The sequence below is a fragment of the Jaculus jaculus genome, chromosome 1 (genome assembly GCF_020740685.1).
Source record: "Jaculus jaculus isolate mJacJac1 chromosome 1, mJacJac1.mat.Y.cur, whole genome shotgun sequence".
NCBI classification, from domain to species: Eukaryota; Metazoa; Chordata; class Mammalia; order Rodentia; family Dipodidae; genus Jaculus; species Jaculus jaculus.
In genome coordinates this window covers 281,601,208-281,621,617 of record NC_059102.1, presented here as the reverse complement: position 1 = coordinate 281,621,617, position 20,410 = coordinate 281,601,208, and the positions used below count along the sequence as shown (strand labels likewise).

General features: G+C 36.2%; 1 protein-coding gene across 2 annotated transcripts in view; it reads left to right on the top strand.

The window, feature by feature from the left end:
• The first annotated feature begins 6,358 nt into the window (after nucleotides 1-6,358).
• Nucleotides 6,359-20,410, top strand: part of LOC101597401 (complement factor H) — a 96,189-nt gene continuing 82,137 nt past the window's right edge. For both annotated transcript variants that reach the window (XM_045154151.1, XM_045154141.1), the window contains exon 1: nucleotides 6,359-6,500. In XM_045154151.1, coding sequence (XP_045010086.1) covers nucleotides 6,443-6,500 — 58 coding nt within the window. In that variant the 5' untranslated portion in view covers nucleotides 6,359-6,442. The remainder of the gene's footprint in view (nucleotides 6,501-20,410) is intronic.

The window sequence follows — 20,410 nt, the reverse complement described above, 5'->3', positions numbered from 1 at the left end:
GCTACTCACTAATCATATGTCATAGGCAAGACATTTTGTGTTTCCCCAGAAATGTTTACTTCTACCTGATACATTACCATATATAATTTATTAGATATTATAAGAAAAATAACTTACAAAATGAAATTATATTCTATTAAGACAGCATCAATATGCAAAATGCTAAATTTGTATATATGAATCTTTATAAACAAAACACTAGTTTTAAGATTAGCTTTAAGGCTGCCACCTGCCTAGAGACAGAATTGCTAACAGGTGTGAGGAGAGTATACACTGGAAATTTAAAGGTACCCTATTAGTTACTTTTCTCACTTCTGAGACCAAATATCTAGTGAGAAGGTCCTGAAGCAAGGAAGGGTTTATTTTAACTCACACATGGAAGGAAAACACCCCATCACAGCACAGAAGGCAATTGGAGTGTGAAGTGGCTGGTTGATGAAAGAGTAGACAGGAAATGGGGCCAGGCTTTAAAACCAGAAGGCCTACATGCAGTGACCCACTTCCTCTAACAAAGTTACATTTCCTCGAGGTTCTGAGGCCTCCAAAAACAGTGCAGATGGCTGGGGACCTTTAAGCATATGTTCTGATGGGGGCATTTCATACATACTCAAACCGTAGCAAGTGGCACTAACCAGCCTGGGATCAGGTCTTAAGTCCACTACTCACTGAAGCTAGCATTTAAGCTGCTTTGAACTTTTGCTTTCCTATGCATAATAATAAAAATGAAAAAAAAAGAAAAACAGAATGAAAGTACTAGCTCCTAAGGAAGTAAAGATTCAGATATCTGCTACTATGTTGTGTGTTGCATTTTCACATTCTTCTCAACTCCTGGGAGCCACTTGAAAGTGGCCCCATGTGTAGTCACTATAAAGTTTTTACTGGGCTAGAGAGATGGCTTAGCAGTTGAGGCACTTGCCTGTGAAGTCTAAGGACCCATGTTCTACTGTCCAGATACCATGTAAACCAGATGCACAAAGGTAAGTCAAGTGCAAGGGCACACATGTCCACTAGATAGTGCAAGTGTCTGGGGGTGGTTTGCCATGGCTTAGGCCCTAGCATGCCAATCTCTTTCTCCCCCTCTCCCTCTCTCCCTCCCCCCCCTCTCTCTCTCTCTCACTCTCGTGCTCTCTCTGAAAAAATAAAATAAAATACAGTAAATAGTGGAACTAGAAATTCTGTTTCCAAGGTTCTTTATTCCCTTGTGTCAATCTACATTTCTATGTGGCATTATTCCCTTTCGGTCCAAAGTACTTCTATATCATTTTTGCAGTGTGAATGTGCTGCTGGTTAACTCCTTTATTTATGAGAAAAATGCCTTTAAGCCTTCTTATTTACAGAGGTTTGTTTTCTCAATATGTTTCTACTTTGATAGTGTTTAGTTGTCAGTATTTTAAAATGCTTCAGAGAGAAGTAATTTTCCTCAACAAACAAAGCTAAGGGAATTCATATCCTCCTGAGCCTGTCTTACATAATTGCTAAAGGAAGTTTTAAAACTGAAGCAAAAGCTTCTACTGACATGGAACAATTGAAAATGCAAAGCTGGATGTAATAAGTAACATATTGGCATGTTCATTATTGTCCAGTTCTGTGCTGTGTTAATGTTCTTTTTATCTCTAACAAAATGGTTAAAAGTCAAGGGCTGGGAAGATGGATCAGCAATTAAAGGAACATGTTTCCAAAACTTATCCACTAGGTTTTATTCCCCAACACCCATTTAAGAAGTCAGTGCATAGTGGTGTATGCATGTATTCTAAAGATTTCTGTAAAAATCATTTTAGTTTTTAAGTATATTAAAGCATACTAACGTAGATTTCCAATATGACTGAGAAAAACCACTTAGTATATTTATCCAAAATATTCCAAGTCAATATATCACAGAGATACACCTCAATGCTTATTGCAGCATTTTTCACAACTAGTGTGTGTGACATGGCACATGTACACAATGAAAGTTTTTTCAGCGATAAAGAATGAAGTTGGGCTGAGGAGATGGTTCCTGGGTTAAAGGTTTTTGTCTGCAAAGCTTTCTGGCCAAGGTTCAATTCCTCAGTACCCACATAAAGCTAGATATACAAAGTGGAGTTCATTTGCTGTGGCAAGAGACCCTAGCACATGCTCATTCATTTCCTCTCTCTCTCTCTCTCTCTCTTTCTCTCTGTCTTCCCTTGCAAATAAATAAATAAGATATTTTTAAAAGAAGAATGAGGGTATGTCATTTGCAGGAAAATTATATTAAGCAAATCAAGTCAGTACCAAAAACAAATATCTCATGTGTTCTGTCATTTGTGCATCCTAGAGTATACATAAATACATAAAATCATAAATAAAAAATAGAAGTAAAACTGCCTAGGAGAATATATACCATGAAAAAAATAATAAAACTACTAAAACATAAAAAGACAAAAGGATGTCACTGACACCTTTGCCATCAGTCTATTTAAAATCAAATAGCAGAGAAAAACTCAATAAATTAAAACATCTAAAATACATTGTTTGAAATTCTCAACTTGAATATCAAAAGTTGAATTTTAAAATCAATACCTGTGTATATGGTAAAAATTTGTATCATAAATCACCTGTCCCTATACTTTAAATATTTTATTTATTTATGTATTCATACATTGGAAACCTTTATAGTAATGCCTTTAATTTTAAAATGGAATATAGATAAATGTGAAGTATACACTGAGCTTATTTGTGGACATTTTACTGTGCTTATGAATATGTGTTATATATTGTTGGATTTATATATATTTAACAGTGTAAGAAGCAAACTATTTGAAAGGCAGACCTGTGAAGATTAAAAGTATGATTTTTGAGATCTATTGGGTTTAACATTCAGCTCCGGCATTTTTGGTAGCCTTGAGGGAGCTGCTTTAGTGTTCGGAGCTCAGTTCATTCCTCTGTCTTTGAGATACAAATAGCTTCCTTCCTACTGTGCTGCACAAACATTGTTTATGAGTTTAAATCTCTTATTGGTATAAAATCAACCCTCAATAATATTAACCTTTATAACAAACTAGATATCCTTCAAACAATACTTAAGTATTGCTACTAGGCATAAAACCAGTGTTAGGAATTTAAATCATAGAATATAGTTGAATTGATCCTGAAAGAGATAAACTTGACACAAACATGGAGAGAAAGCATACACGTTCTGTTGTATCAACCCCTGTGTTGCCGTGGACTTGAAAGTTAACCTCATAATAAAGGCTGAAAATTCACAACTGCTGGATTTGCCACACCTAATTTTCATTTCTTATTTTCCACAGAATAAAAAAATTCAGCTAATCTCTTTAACCTTTATGATTTTGAATACATAAGCCAAAAGAAAAATTAAACCTGTATAAAATCAGACTAGAAGGAAAGACAAGAAAGATATTTCATATGATGAAATGAACAATCAAGAAGAGGTTGACAAAATTTTAAATGTGTATGTAAAAATCACCAGAGTGGGCTGGAGAGATGGCTTAGCAGTTAAGGTACTGGCCTGTGAAGCCTAAGGACTCATATTTGATTCTCCAGGTCCCACATAAGCCAGATGCATAGGTTAGCACATGTATCTGGAGATCGTTTGCAAGTGGCTAAAGGCCCTGGTGCAACCATTCTCTCTCTCTCCCTCTCTCTGTTTCAAATAAAAATAAAATAAAATAAATCACCAGAGCTATAAAAAAAATTGACCGATCTAAACAGAGAGTAGATAATCATTACGGGAAATTTAATATGTCCTTTTACTATTTGATAATCACAAAATATATCTGAGCACAGAAATTATAAACTTGGCCTATTTACATGGTAGATAATGACCACATAATGGGCATAAAGAAAGTCTTACCAAATTTTAAAATACTATACTTTTCTAAAGCATGTCTTCTGATCACAAAATTAATGTAAAAGTAAATTGAAAAGATAATTAGAAGTGATAGTTTTCAGAAACTGGACATTCCAGAAGACTTTTCAGAGTAGAGACACAGGCTACTCCATTGTAGTGGCTTACAATACAGACTTAAAAGTCAACAGTTAGCTGATAAAAGTTACAGTACAAGCAATACTTTCTGAAGAGTGTAAGAACAATTAATTTGATATTCAGATTTTACAAATGTTTCTGAGGCTTCTTACTACAGTATACACAAAAGTCAATTACAACTAGAGTGAAAGATGTAAATGCAGAAGAGAAAATAATTCTTTTGGAAGAAAAGCATTGAATCCTGGCAGTAAGGGTTTCTTATGAAGAACACGACACACACTAATTAGAAGAAAACTTGAAAAAGCACACCATTTTAAAATTAGTACAACTTCTTCATTGAGATGTGTAACACTGAGTGAAAACACAACTAATAGATGAGGAAAAGTCATTTGTACTACACATATCAGAAAATATTTCCATAACTAGCATGTATAAAGAATTCCCACAATGAAATGGGTAACAGAAAAGCAGAAGACTTGAGAAGGCTCATCACAATAAGGTTTTCTTTTAAAAAAAAAATCGTATTTGTTTACTTATAAGAGAGAAGAAAGAGCAATGAGAATGGGCATCTCATGGCCTCTTGCCACTGCAAATGAACTCCAGATGTAATACGTGGACATTAGGGAGTTTGGTCTGCCAAGCTTTGCAAGCAAACACCTTTATCCACTGAACCAGCTCCTTAGGCTCCCTGCCCTCTTTATCCATAAGAGGTTTCTAAATGACCGATTTTAAAAGCTATTTAACTTAGTCAGCAGGAAAATAAATTCACATTGTTGCTTCATGCCCACCACAAAGACTAAAATTACAAAGATTGAAAGGATTAAAATTTGTGAATATACGCAGCAATTCAGTCAGTGCTAATGAGGATGTCAGGAGGCATAATCCACCTGGAGAACCATTTGATGTTCTTCATTAACGCAAACAGAAGTTATAGTTTCTTTGCATGTCTAGTTGTGTACTCACCAAAAAGGTTGGGAAAAGAAACATGACTAGTCTTACTTCCAAAATGGAATCTAATGAAATGCACATTAGCAAGCCCACAGATCAAAATGTGCTGTAATCAAATAATGTAGTATGGTATAAAATAAAGAAACAAAGTTAACAATCTCTAACTAAGTCAAATTTCTCAAACACAATTTTTTGCTGCCGGGCATGGTGGCACACGCCTTTAATCCCAGCACTCGGGAGGCAGAAGTAGGAGGATTGCCATGAGTTCAAGGCCACACTGAGACTACATAGAGAATTCCAGGTCAGCCTGGGCTAGAAAAATAAAAAAAAATAAAATAAAATAATTTTTCGGGGATGCTGAACAAAAAAGTAAGTGGCTTCTTTTCAATTTATAGGAAGCAAAAAAAAAAAAAGTCAGACAAATATGGTCCATGTGCTCAGAGATGCAGCTAGTGGTCAGCCTGTGTGTGGGGTGGAGCAGGACATGGTGGACTGAAGACAGCGGTAAGTTTCCAGGAGATAATGATGTTTTTGGCTTCTTAATTCTCAGCAAATGTTTTGCTTACAGTCTCTGTAAGTATTACTGCATTGTAATGTTTAAAAAATGTCAGCATCTCCAATTCTTAATTTTTTTTAAATATTTTATTTTATTTAAATATTTTATTTATTAAAGAGAGAGAGAGAGAGAGGGAGGAAAGAATAGGCTAGCCAGAGCCTCTAGCCACTGTAAACAAACTCCAAACACATGTGACACCATGTGTATCTGGTTCTGGGGAAATTGTACCTGGGTCCTTAGGCTTCACAGGCAAGAGCCCTATCTGCCAAGTCCTCTCTACGGCCCACTTAAAAAAAATATATATGCTATTTATTTATTAGATAGAGAGACAGAGCAATTCTCGATTTTTGAATCATTCATTTATATCAAACGAGACCCAAGCCAGTATTTTACACACTTAAAAAATAAAGTCCTCAGAAGACTAATCTATGAGCTGCTAGACAAGCAAATCTCTCCCTGCCCCCAATTACCTAGCCCTACATTCTTGGCAAAGTTTGCTTACTGGTGTCTGGTGTTGAGAAAATATTGCCTAACTGGGAGTTTTGTAAAATGACTTAAGAGCTTTCATTATTTTCTGTTCTGTGGCTCTGACAGTAGAGCCTAGTTTGAATAACTGGAGGGTTAATGAAATCCAGAGGTTATCACCAGCTGCTGCTGGGTTCCAACATTCCCAGAAACCTGAACTTGTTTCCAGACAGAACAAGCTGAGCTTTACAAGAACAGCCAGGGCAGGTCATAGCCTTAACATTCAGAGCCAGCAGTGAGAACCAAGATCAAAAGCTGGGGCTTGTGGTTAAATTTTTTTATTTACTTTGCAGAAGTCATGGGCGGAGCATCTAGTAATTCCTCACTTCCTAAACTATGTTTCAACTTCCTCTTGAGCCAAGTGCTTTCGCTGCACTAATCATAATTTTGAGCAGAGAAGTGGAGGTGAGCTCTGCGAGTCAATGCACCTCTAACAAAACCAAAACATGGGGTTGCCAGCGAAGATTATTTTGTTGATATTCTGGACTGTTTGTGTAGCAGAAGGTAAGATTAAAGCAGAAAATAAACGTGTTTTTTTTAGAAAAAAATATTTAACTTCATAGCTATATTATAAAACATTTGTAGAAGGTATTTTTCACAATTATGATAATCAAAATTTTGTCTAGAAAAGGTGATCATTTAAATAGTTGTCTGTAGCTTAGTAGCTTTTGATAGTAAATTGAAAAATCAAGTAGTTACTCCCCCCCCCCCACTGGCATAATTCACTGTAACTCTTTAATGCAAATTTCAAGAAAGTGCTTTAATAAACATTTCCAAACCTGTAATTAGACTTAATCAATTACCTTGTAACTATCACAAAATATAATCCATTTTTATCACAAGTTTCATTAAAATATTTTTATGCAAAGAAATAAGAAATGGGTAAATATCTATATTCAATAAAAGCCTGTACATCATATGATGATTGGATTTATTTAACATATATTTTCAACTTCCTAAAAGCATCATGTATCATTTATCACCAATATTTCTATGGCCATTAAAGTCATGAAAATAGGTATGATTTGTGTTCAAATGAAAAGATCATAAAACTTTGAACTGTAATTGAATATACATGATTTTTAGCATGTAATTTGCTTAGCTTCTTTTTCCTGTAGATATATAAGAGAATATATATATATATCCTCTTCTGAAAGCTGTATTTTAAGATGTTTTTGGTAGGAAGTATTTTGTTTTGTTTTTAGATTCATAATATGAGTGCTGAACTTTCATTTCAGATGCCAGTAAAACAAATCCTGAGTTTATGATTATGTTGAACTCTACCAATGTTGCTCAACAGTTAAAAATTTATTCATTACTTTCCTAGTTATGTGATAGGTATTTGATTCAACTTTTTTTTTGAGACAGGGTCTCACCGTCACTCTGTGTTGCAATTCTCCTGCCTCAGACTCTTGAGTGCTGGGATTATAGCTTTGAGCTCTCATTTCTGGCTTATTAACATTGATACTTTTCTTTTAGCTGACACATTTTGATTGAATGTCTGTCATCTAGCTTGTAGGCACAGTAGAATCTAGCAAATAACATAAAACCCCTGAAGCTGAAAATGTTCCAGTCCAAAAAAGAAAAGCAGATACAGTTTTTCTGTTATATGTTTTACTAAACTTAAAAAGAAAAAATTTAAGTATGTTTAATACTTTTTGAAACATTGGCCTTTTTTTTTTTTTTAGTGTTATTGCTTGGTGAGTTTTAGCTTATATCCTATATGCAGACCCTTTTTAGACTAGATAGTCATTTCCTTAACATGTAAATATTATAGTTAGTATTTAAAAGTGAAATATTACTATTTTGAGAAATGGTTCTAAAACAATGTTAAAATAGCTAAGCATAGTAAACAATGTTTTTTTTTCATAAGTCAATGTATTTGTTTCATTTCATGGTGATACTATTAATGTTCCACGATTTACATACTGTTTGCTAAGGTTTATGTCATGTCGGGAGGATAGTTTTATTTCTAACTAATTTTCAACATTAAGATTTGATCCATGTTAAATTAAGCCATTTAAGTAATTATAAAGTGGAATTCCAATGTTATTAAAATACAGTACTTTAAAGTTTGTGAAAAATTAGTACAGTACTTTAGATTCCTCTCCTAAATAATCTTTTCCAGATGACTTGTTTTGATTTTTGAGCTTGATTGTTCATCAGTTTGTTCCAATTTTTGCTATTGAACTGAACAATAGCACTATGCATTATAGTGAAAATGACTGTATAACTGGCCATTCCCTCACAGATGACACATGACTGTAGTAAAGAATTGCACAGATCAGTCTCATAACAGTTCCAGGAACATATACAGTGAACAAGCCAGAAAAGACATGTTCCATGGATTTAATGAATATAAGACTCATGTTTGATTCTTGTGGAAAATTATTGGTGAGACAAGGATGGCCTGATATGCAAACTGAGAAAAGATGATTTTGCATACAAGGATAACTTGCTTTATTAAACTGAGAATAACATAATTTCTTTCTCCCTGCTAAAAATGAACACTCCTTGAAAAAATCATTACCAAATAATTGTGACCCAAAGGAAGAACATAGAAACCTAGCTTTCTATTTGTTTGTCTCTTGTATTTATTGAGGACCAAGATAGTGATGCAGTATCTGTCTTCACACTCTGAGATCTGTGAGAACATTCACTGCTTCCTCTTGCAATAGGCCTTCACTCTCCATGTAGCTGCAAGCTGCTAAGAACTGGGTCAGATTTACAGGACAAAGTATACAAATAAGAGTCCCTCAATCAGGCCATAGTTCAGGTTTAGGAAATGTATTGTAAACAAGCTTTCCAAGTAGAATTTTAATCTAACAATTGACTATAGTATAAAATTAGGCCACAGCCCAGAAATTCCAGAATGGCTAAAGCGAACAAATTAAAACTGTATTGAAACCATTCCAGACAACTACCAGCTATGCTGTTTTGGGAGATAAGAGTTTTCTAATCATGGAGGTTTTTGAGGACAAAAAAATATTCTTTCAGGTTTAACAAGACTGGTATAGATCAAAGATTAAGGAATTCTATTTTAATCAGAGATATATATTATGCTATTTCTAGTACATGATGCTTTCAACCTTGGGATAACTAAGATATTGAAAAACATTGATATTATGTTTTGTAAAAATTAACTGTAACTAAATTATAATTGTTAATGATACATATGACTGTTATGGATCATTGCTTAATCCATAAAACAGGTGCTGGGGACTTACTACCAAAATCCAAAAGGCTATTTTCATTTCAGTGGGATAAATAAAATACTCCTGTCACATTTTCAGAGAGAGTAGTTTGAGTTTTTACCTATCTAGTAGGGAGTAGGGATTGGACCTGTCAATTTCCCAACTATCTTCAGTGTTTCATTTTAGATATATATATTTTTTTAGTTTTAAGGCTTTTGTACATGCACATATTATATGTTAAACAAGTTCTCCCCTAAACGTCCAGCTCACTTTTCTTGTCCCTTCTTGTCCCATGAAATCCCTTTGTTCCCCTAAGACACTTTTACTTCTACTTTCATGCCACATTTGCATATGTGATTTTTTTGTATCTTTATAAAATGTAGAAACCAAAAATGAGAGGAAACATGATACTTGTCTTTCTGAGACTGCCTTAATTCACTTAATATGATTATCTTTAGCTGTATCCATTTTCCTGCTAATGGCATAACTGTTTTTCTTGATGACTGGAAGATATCCATTTTGTACAAGATTTTTTTTTGTTTTGCTTTTTTACATTACAATACATTTTCTTTATCCATTCCCTGTTGTTTGGCACATAGGTGAGTACCATAACTTATCTATTGTGTTTGCCATTGCAAAAGAATGACAGATACTTGTGCTACAGTTATTGTATCTAGCGTTACGTCAGTGCCTAGGCAATTGAATCTGGGCCAGCAGGCTTTGTAAGCAAATGCCTATAACTGCTAAGCCATTTCCCCAGTCCTTGTTTGTAGTTTTTTGAGAAACTTCTATCTGATAACCATAGTGGCTGGACTAGTTTACACCTCCATCAGTGGTGTATAAGGGTTCCTTTTTGTCCACATCCTCACCTTCATTGGCTCTTTTCTTAATGACTACCATCCTAACAAGGTGAGATGGAATCATAATGTAGCTTTGATTTACATTTCTTTGTGGCTGGTGATGCTGAATATATTCATTGGCTAAATTTCACCATAGTGAACTGTTCATTTCATTAATCCACTTATTGCTTATGTTGTTTGATTTCTTTGTTAACTATAGTTGAGTTCTTTGAATATTCTAGATATAATGCTCTGTATGATGGATAGTGAGCAAGGCTTTTCTCTGTTTCTATAGCCTGTCTCTTCACTCAATTGACAATTTACCTTGCATATAGAAGCTTTTAATTTAATGAGGTCCTATTTGTGGATTGGTGGCCCTACTTCTTGAGCAACCAGGTTCTATTTGGAAAGTCCTAGCCTATGCCTACCTATATCTTGAAGTGTTTTCCCTTCTTTTTCTCTTAATGCTTCAAAGTTTTAGGGCTTCTATTCAGGGTTTTAATTCAATAAAGTTTTTTTTTTTTTTTTTCAGGATGAGAGATAAGGATCTAGTTTCATTCTCCTAAGATACCCACTTTTCTCGCACCATTTGTTGATTGAAGGGGCTGTGTTTTTACCAATGTGTGTTTCTATCATTGTCAAAACTTAGGTGGTGGTGGTATTATGAGTTTATATCTGGATAGTCTGTTAAATTCCAGTGAATTATGTGTCAGTTTGTGTGCTCCTACCATTCTGATTTTGTTACCATGTGTTGCAGTCAGGTTGGCATTGCTGGCAGAAATCACCCAACCAAGAGCAGCCTGTGGGAATAAAAGGTCCATTTTGGCTTACAGTCTCAAGGGGAAGCTCCAAGATGACAGGGGATAACAATGGCATGAGCACAGGGTGTATCTTAGCTCCTGGCCAACATCAGACAGACATCATCAGGAGTGTGCCAAACACTGGCAAGGGGAAACTGGCTTTAATACCCATAAGCCCACCACCAACAATACAATTGCCTCTAACAGACATTAATTCCCAAATCTTCATCAGATGAGAACCTAGCATTCAGAACATCTAAGTTTGTAGGGGACACCTGAATCAAACCACCACATTCTGCCATTGGCCCCCATAAACTGATAACTATCCATGATAAACTGCAATGCATTCAATCCAACTTTAAAAGGCTCCATAGCTTTTAATCAATCCTAATGATGTTCCAACATCCCCATAATACAAGACCTTTTTTTAAAAAAAAAAAATTTTATTTATTTATTTGAGAGCGACAGACACAGAGAGAAAGACAGATAGAGGGAGAGAGAGAGAATGGGCGCGCCAGGGCTTCCAGCCTCTGCAAACGAACTCCAGACACGTGCGCCCCCTTGTGCATCTGGCTAACGTGGGACCTGGGGAACCGAGCCTCAAACCGGGGTCCTTAGGCTTCACAAGCAAGCGCTTAACCGCTAAGCCATCTCTCCAGCCCTACAAGACCTTTTAACTGAGTCATAAAACCAAAAAAAAAAAAAAAATCCCCCCAAAACCCATAATGGCATAAAATAACACTCATGCTGAAAAAGATGACATTGAACATAGCAAAGAAATAGTCTACCAATACAAGATTTAAACAGGGCAAACATCAAACTCTATAGCTCCAAGTCCAACAACTCTAGTCACTGACAAATCTCCAAGTCAATAATTCTAACCAGCAACAAGTCTCTAGAGTTCCAATTCTATCCTTCCAGCTAGGCTACTCAGTCTTGGAAAACTTCATCCAGAACTGGCAACTCTCCTTAGTAGCAATCTCATGGTCCCAGAATCTCCACTGGGTCTCCACTGCAACCCACAGTGCATCATCACCACTCCCTCAGGTCTCCATGCAGGCAATCCTGCTTCACACTGACTATGGCCAGTTCCAAAACACAAGACCATGTTGCAAATTCAATGACCCTCTCTTTCCTGAATTTCTTATGTTCCATAATATGAGGTGGGGTGCCAATTTGTTAATCTGGGGCAGGGGGATAAAGTAGACTTTGAAGAACAGGACACTCCTTCAGCATTCAGGCATCTTTGAAAGAGTCTACATTCTTCCTGTTGCCCCAATGCAGGTCTGGTGGCCCAATCTCAATGGTTTGATTATAATCTCTCATATAATTGCAGCTGAGCAGGCAGAAGTTTCAGGCCAAAGATTTCTTTCTGTGCCACATCCCTCTGGTCACACCAGTCCATTTCTATGCAATGCAACCATGCACCAATTCTCAGGACACAGGCATAACAGCAAGCCTCTCATACAAACTACTTCTAGCCCAGTCCAGGCAAAGCTCTTTCTTGCCCTTATTAGCCAAACCTCACAGCCCTTAGTTCTTACTACATTCAGGTCTTTTAACTCTGACCAGAATAGTTCATCAAGCTGCACTTACAGCACTGCAAGGCATTTCTTATGCCATGATTTCAAATTCATCCATATCCTCCTGCAAAGCAGTTCCAAAAGGCCAAAGCCACAGAGTCAGGTTTCTAGCAGCAACAATCCCACTCTCAGTATCAACCTTACTATTGTAGTCAGGTTGGCATTGCTGTCAAAAATCACCTGACCAAGAGCAGCCTGAGGGAAGAAAGGTCCATTTTGGCTTACAGATTCGAGGAGAAGCTCCATGATGGCAGGGGAAAAGGATGGCATGAGCAGAGGGTGTATATCCCCTCCTGGCCAACATCAGATGGACAATATCAGCAGGAGTGTGTGCCAAACACTGGCAAGGGGAACTAGCTATAATACCTATAAGCCCACTCCCAACAATACAACTGCCTTCAAGAGGCCTTAATTCCCAATCTCCATCATCTGGGAAACTAGCCTTCGGAAGTTCATGGGGGACATGTGAATCAGAACACCACACCATGGCTCTTAGGTATGGTGACACCTTTATCATTATTATTTTTCCTCAGATGTGCAATGACTATCTGAGTTCTTTTGCTTCCATATGAATTTTAAGCTTTTTCTTTCCTTCCATGATGAATGCTATTATAATTTCAATTAGAATTGCAGTGAATCTATTTGTAAATTGCTTTAGGTAAGATAAGAATGCTCACAATAGTACTTCAATCTATAAACAATCTCTTCTTTCTCTTAAAGTGCTTTACATGTAGAAATCATGACAAATTGAACCAATCAGTAATTTACATGGAAGGACAGATATTTTGAACAAATATATTGATAGGGTTACATTTAGTAGTATTCTCCATAACTTACTGTGCATTTTAATAATCTGATGATTTCCCTGCATTGATTTTACCGGTAAAGGATGGAATGGTGGATGATAAGCATAAGAAACAGGAATAAATGTTCTGGGACAGGAGGTCTTCCCTAGCAGAGTGGAACCGATGGAAACAAATGGTGTAGTGGAGGACAACGGGCAGAGCAGCCACAGGAATGGTGCAAATGAGGGAGGCTATGTTAAGGCACGGCTTGCTCTTCCTAAGCTGGGGCGTAGTCCTGCACCGTGCCAGATACTCTTCTTCCTGTGTGGTACAGCCACTGCAATTACCACACGAACATGTCCCAAGCTGAAACCATTCACAGAGAGAAGTTGCCATGCATACATTCACAGGCAAGTGAGGATGCAGTTTTTAGCAGGGGCTATGCTTGCTAAGGTCCAACCCAAAGCATGAGTGGCTCAATTTTTACTTGTTCCATCTGACTATTTTAGTGTTTGCTCCTTTTTTATTTTATTTTATTTATTTGTTTATTTATTTTTTGTCTCCAGCCTTACCTCATCTGCACACATTCCCCTGCCCTCATCTGTCTAACCCTTTGAGAGTCTGCCAATAAAGCTCTCCTGTGCTCAGCAAACTGATGGCTAACTTACCCAATTCTTAACTTCAATAATTCTCAGAACATAGTAGATGAGAAACAAATAGTTATAATTTGGAGAAAAGTATTCCATTTTGAGTTAAAACTAAAGGGAAAAATATGTCACAGAAAGTAAAATAACTAAACAGAAAAAAAAATGGAACACTAACAGGAAAGGAACATAAAACACTGTCAGAGGATTTGTGTCTCAGAGTCAAGTGTCTCAGAGATATTGTTAACTGGAAATTTGATAAAATGATTATAGCAGTGTTTCTTCAAAAAAGAAACCTAAAAGTTTTCTTTTTCTTTATTTTTTAATTAATTTATTTGCAAGAAGAGAGAGAGAGAGAGAGAGAGAGAAAAGTGGACACATCAGGGTTGCTAGCTGCTGCAAGTGAACTCCAGATGTGTGTGCAACTTTATGCAGGTGGCTCTAGGTGGGCACTGGGGAGTCAAGTCTGGGTGGTTAAGCTTTGTAGGCAAGTGGCTTAACTGCTAAGTCATCTCTCTAGCCCAAGTTTTCATTTTCTTTTGAGCTAAATTAAATTGATTTCCGACTTCCAAAATGACAACCTAAATTCAGACGTGAGATATATAGACCACATGTAGAGTAGAATTACATGGAGATTGTGGGTTCGTGTAACAGAGCTTTGACATCCACAACTTGTGGCTTTCTCTTAATCCCTCAGTTGCCAGTATCTGGTACAGATTCTCCATATTCACTGCTAGTCGCAACTGCCATAAACAGGTTCCTGGACCAGTTCAGGTTCATTCACTCATTCTTTCACTCATTCAGGATCACTTTTGAGTGACTTCTAAGTCCTAAGAAAACATTCCAGACATTTGTCCTTAGTGGGGAAAAGAAAAGGTAAGAATTCTGTATTTAAGTATTGTGGTGGTTTGAATAGAATAGGTGGCCCCCAATATATCCAGTTGTTTGTTTGTAGTTTGCATCTGTAGCCACCTGCTGGAGGCAATGTCACTGGGTGATCTTAAGGTGTGGTGGTGGGTTTCCGATTTCAATCTAAAGATATGCAAAGTGTGCCTAGCTGGAGTTCCTGAAGTGTGTATGGCTTTTGGCTTTTGGACTTTTTGGCCTGTGCTTCTCTGCTTGGTCCTGTGAAGGCAGGCCAGCTTCTTCTGCCATTATAGAACTTCCCCTGGATATGTAAGCTGCAATAAATCCCTTCCTCCATAACTGTGCCTGGTCTGGAAGTTCATCTCAGTGAACCTGAAGCTGTCTGCTACAAGTATATTTACTCATTATATCAGAGAAAGCAGGTGACTGGGATAATAAAAGTTATGAAAGAGGAGCATTTTTATAAAGCAGAATTCTAAAACAGGTAAGTGAATAGAATAGGGTAGTTGGGCAGCTGGCTTATAAGACAGAACAAAGAGAGAACTATGTCAAGTTTGAGGTGGCAGCTTGGTAGGACTATGATGGCGCCCTGTATGAAAGGTTTGGCTGTGCATGTAAGCCCAGGCTGGCCTCTGCTAACATCTTCCCTCCTCAAACTTTTGAAGAATGTTGGAACTACAAGCATGTACCACCATGCCCAGCCCTCTTGGGAAGGTTTTGAAGTTTTAACAGGATTTAGCTAGATGAGGTCAAAAAGGAGGTTAAGACTGGGAAAGCATCAAGTTCTATTCAAAGAACAAAATGCAGTTATGCAGAACTGGATTGCTCATATCAGTATTTCCAATTCACCCATCTATTTAACTTCTCCAAGGATGGCTGATAACATTTGGTATAACAAATTGTTTTTCCCTTTTAATTCTTGTCCTTGGGATTCCACCAATAACTACTCCAAAGCTAAATCACTTCTACTATAGAATCTCAGGTGCTCATTTTAATGTCACCCTGTGACTAAGGCATTTTGTGTGGCAGCCAAACCTGCTTGATATAACAGGGCTTTGATGTTCTCTACTTCTTTCCTTGTCTTAGATCCCCTGTTCTACATGTACTAACAATTTACTTTGAGAAGCTAGCATTGTGCCTGGAGTATGAATGGCTATCAGGAAATAGCTATCCAAAACTATACATTTCATGAATCTTGATACCAGAGGAATTTCAAGCTGTGTTCTGTTACTAGTAAAAATAACTATTGTTCTGCCCAATGTTTTCTGAGTGTTACCTTTCCTCCCACTTACCCTTTGGTACTTCCTCTTGTATACCATCAGCATTAAAAAAACAGAAACTGTACAAGCATCACATTAAATTTAAGAGATACACTATTCTTCAAATGCTCACTAACCACAACATGAACTTAATTTTTTGCTGTTTAGTTTTTAAATTATATTTGCTTATTTGTGTGTGTGTACGCACAAGCATGCTCATGCTCATGCCAGGGCCTGTTGCCTATGAAACTGAATACCAGATGTGTATGCCATTTTTATATCCATCTTTCATGGGAAGTTTGGCAATTGAACCTGGGTTGGCAGACTTTACAAGTGTCTTTAATTTCTGAGCCATCTTTCCATCCCTGAGTTTATTTTTTTCATTGTAACTGATATTTTCTTTATGTAACTTTTCCAAAATATATCTTTATTCTTGTGTTATTTACAAAACAATCTGAATATTTTAAAAAGCTATTTGTGGCTGGGAAAATGGCATAGTGCTTAAGACATTTGCCTGCAAAGCCTAAGGACCCTGGTTCAATTCCCCAGTACCCACATAAGCCAGATGCCCAAGGGTGTGCATGTGCCTGGAGTTCATTTGTAGTGGCTAGAGGCCCTGCTGTGCCAATTCTATCTTTCTTCTTTCTGCCTTTTCCTCTCTCTCTCTCTCTCTCTTTTACTCTCACTCACATAAATAAAGAAATAAAATATTTTTAAAAGCTTAATTAAAAAAAATTTTAAAAATTGGACTATATAGATGCGTATAATTAATATTCACATACATACCAATTAAAAGGTAGAGGAGAAATTCAATGAAGATATCTATTTTTTGCTGTTCCTATTTCATTCATTTGCTTGTTTCCTAAATTAATTTTGTAGGTTTGGCTTACAGTATAGTCTACTCTCTACTAATTTAAGAAGTAAATTAAAATATAAATACTTTCTATAATTTCCCAAAATACTTTTAGGAACATAGAGTAACTAAACAAAGAAACTATTTTTCTTCTACTAGCACAATATGGTTCAAATTGGCTCAAGTTTTGACAAATTTATAAATTCATCAAGATTTATTTCATTGAATAAAAACACTTCAAATAGCTCAGAGACGTAGTGGCATTGGAAATAAGTAATTATATTTGCATTTGTGTGTAAGATATCCACTTAAAATTTGAACATGGAAAAACTGGTGAATAGTGACTATTATATATCAAATGTTTGCACTTCTGTTCAACCAAACTCATATAACATACATCCTTCAAGCAAATGTAAGTTTCCTATTGTTATTACTCAAACCTATTCATACTCCTTAGTCTTTGTCTGAAAAATATTTTAAATTGGCAAATAAAACAAAGTAAATAAGAATTTAACAAAATAAATTGGCAATTAAAAGACTAAAAGAACATAAGACAATGCATTCCTTGTTTAAATCAGAGGTATTTGCTTACATTGAAGAAGGATGAGTACCAGACTGGAGAGAAGGCTTAGTGGTTAAGATGCTTGCTTGCAAAGCCTAAAGACTCAGAATTGACTCCCCAGGACCCATGTAAGTCAGCTGCACAAGGTGGTGCATGCTTCTGAAGTTCATTTGCAGTGGCTGGAGGCCCTGGTGTGCCTATTTTCTCTTGATAAAAACAAAGAAAAAAATAAAAAAGAAAGATGAGTTCGTTCAGGAACCTAGAAGACTTTTCCACCCTTAATATTTTGTAATGACTCATCCTTCAAGGAATGTTTTTATACTTTTCAAAATATTTTTATGTTTCCTGTTTTCTTCAAGGTTTGCTAATTCAATTCTATTAAAAATTTCTGTTACATATATGTCTTGGCAGTTTGACTATGAGACAAAAATAATTTATTGTCTAATTAAAACTTTTTGAGAATATAGTTAAACTGATCTTGAAAATTCAGTTGTTTTCCAATTCAGGTAAATGACATTTTGTCACAAGGCAGTTTTCATTGTTATAACTCAATACTATGAATCATTAAATATTTTGCTGTGAGCTGATGGAACTCAATGTATTAGAGATTTAAATGAAAATAGTAAAGAAGGTATATTTAAAGGGAGAAGTCCTGAATATTATGGAAAAATTAATCAACTAAATGAAAAACAGAAATAGTGCTCATTTTTTGTTCAGATAGCTTATATTTTGAAGAGGAGAGCAGAAAAGCCCTTACAAGTAAATCAATGATCTGTAATTAAATTGTTCCTGAAGGACAAAACAATGGGAGCAAAAGATCCAAGAAAAAACATTCTGAGATACTCAACAACTTATAAATACTCCAGGTGGCTCTAGCACAGTGAGCCAGAGATCTTCCCTCCCAGGCTCTGGTGATGACTTAGCACTTTTTAATGAAGGAAATGTCGGAAAGTTTTAACCACGAGGTATCAACATCAGAATGAGCTGGAAGAACAGAAGACAGGATGGGAGACTAGGTAGTGGGTTAGTTCCGGGTTATAATGACAGATGATCATGTGGTGAACAAAGGTTTTTAAGCAAAGTAGAAAAATTTGTGCTCAAGAGATGCTTAGTGATCAAGGCATTTCCTGTGAAGCCTAAAAGACCCAGGTTCACTTCCTTAGGACTCATGTAAGCCAGAGGCACAAGGTGGCACATGCGTCCAGAGTTTGTTTGCAGTGGCTGGAGATCTGGCATACCTATTTTCTCTCTCTCTCTCTCTTTCTCTCTCTCTCTCTCTCTCTCTCTCATAAATAAATAAGATAAAATAAAAATCATTTTAAAATAGAGAAATAGAATAGGGTAGATAGTTTTTATTTCTTACAAACATAATCAAGAGATGCTGTTGTAGTCAGTTCCACATTGCTGGGGTGACCATCCAAATCGGATACAGTTTATGGAAGGAAGGGGTTTATCTTATCTTACAAATTTAGGGGCAGCTCCATCAATGGCAGAACAACCTGCTTCCATGCATCCAAGCAGAGAGACACTTTCAAACTTCCAGCAAAAACAAAGCAGCAGCAAAACACAAACCAACATAATCAGCAGGGAACCTGCCAGAGCTTAGACTGCTTTGCATACCATTTTGCTGACATTTTAGGTCTGGACTCCAGAATTTACCCCCCAGTGACACTTTGTCCAGCCAGGTGGCTGGAAACTAGAATTACAAGTTTTAATAAAACACCTGAGTGTGAAGGACATACATTCAAACTACCACAGATGCTATTTAAAATACATGAGAAGGCACTATGAGTTTTACTACACTTTAAAGTCAAAAAGATAATTAATATGATAATTATTTATTTTCTTTGCTTGTGTGTGAACAGACATGTGTATTGGTGCACATTTGTGTGTGTTCGCATGCATGTGGAAGTCAGAGGCTGATATTGGTGTCTTCCTAAATCAACTTTCACATTATTTTTATTATTATTGTTATTGTTATTATTATTATTATTATTATTATTTTGGGTTTTTTTTTTCAAGGTAGGGTCTCATTCTAGCCCAGGCTAACATGGACTTCACTATATAGTGTCAGGGTGATCCTCCTACCTCTGCCTCCCGAGTGCTGGGATTAAAGGCATGTACTGCTATGCCCAGCCCACCTTGATTTTTTTTGTTGTTTGTTTTTTGTTTTATGTTTTTTTTTTAACCTAAGATTTCTCACTGTATCTGAGGCTCACCAATTTGGGTAGTCTACCTAGCCAGCAAACCCTAGAGGTCCTCCTATCTCTGCCTGCAGAGCACTGGGATTAAGGAATGTATGTCCATGTGGATTCTGGCTTCTAGGTCAGGTCCTCACCCATATGAGACAAACAATTGACCAACTGAGCCAACTCTGAAACCAGAGTATACTTTATTTATGGCAAACATTTATACAGAGAATAAATATTGTGAGAAGCCCTGGTAAAGAGAGCTCTTTCTTCCTTTGTCTTTATATCTGGTTTTAAATTAATTAACTTCAACTTGAGAAATTAGGAATTAGAAAAATAAATGTGATATTTGCACATATGATAGTGCTCAGGAAAAATAAGAAATAATCTCTGCAAAGTCAGAAAGCAGAATTCTGTATGTGAGTTACTTTACTCTTTGGGTAAAATAAAAAAGTAAAATAATTACTGAGAAATAATTTCAATAAAAAAATTGAATGGAAAATTTACCATTTATATTTTTAAACTTATTTTAATAAAATCAAAGAAATTTTATAAGATTTATCAAAACGTTAAGGTTGTGGAGCTACCTCTCTATGTTAATATCTACATTTGAAATATATCTAATGTATGTTTCCAGCAACCCATAACACCTTTAAGCAGATCTGAATTTTGTAAATGAGAAGTATGTATGTCAGCCAGCCTGTAATTGATCTGAAACTATCCATGCAAAATGTGGATGTGAAACTACAACAAAATCAACCAACCAGACAAGCAAAAAGCAAGACCAAAACATCAGAGTTTATCAGTGGTAGGGGTGGTGTGTTCCTTTGTGATATGGT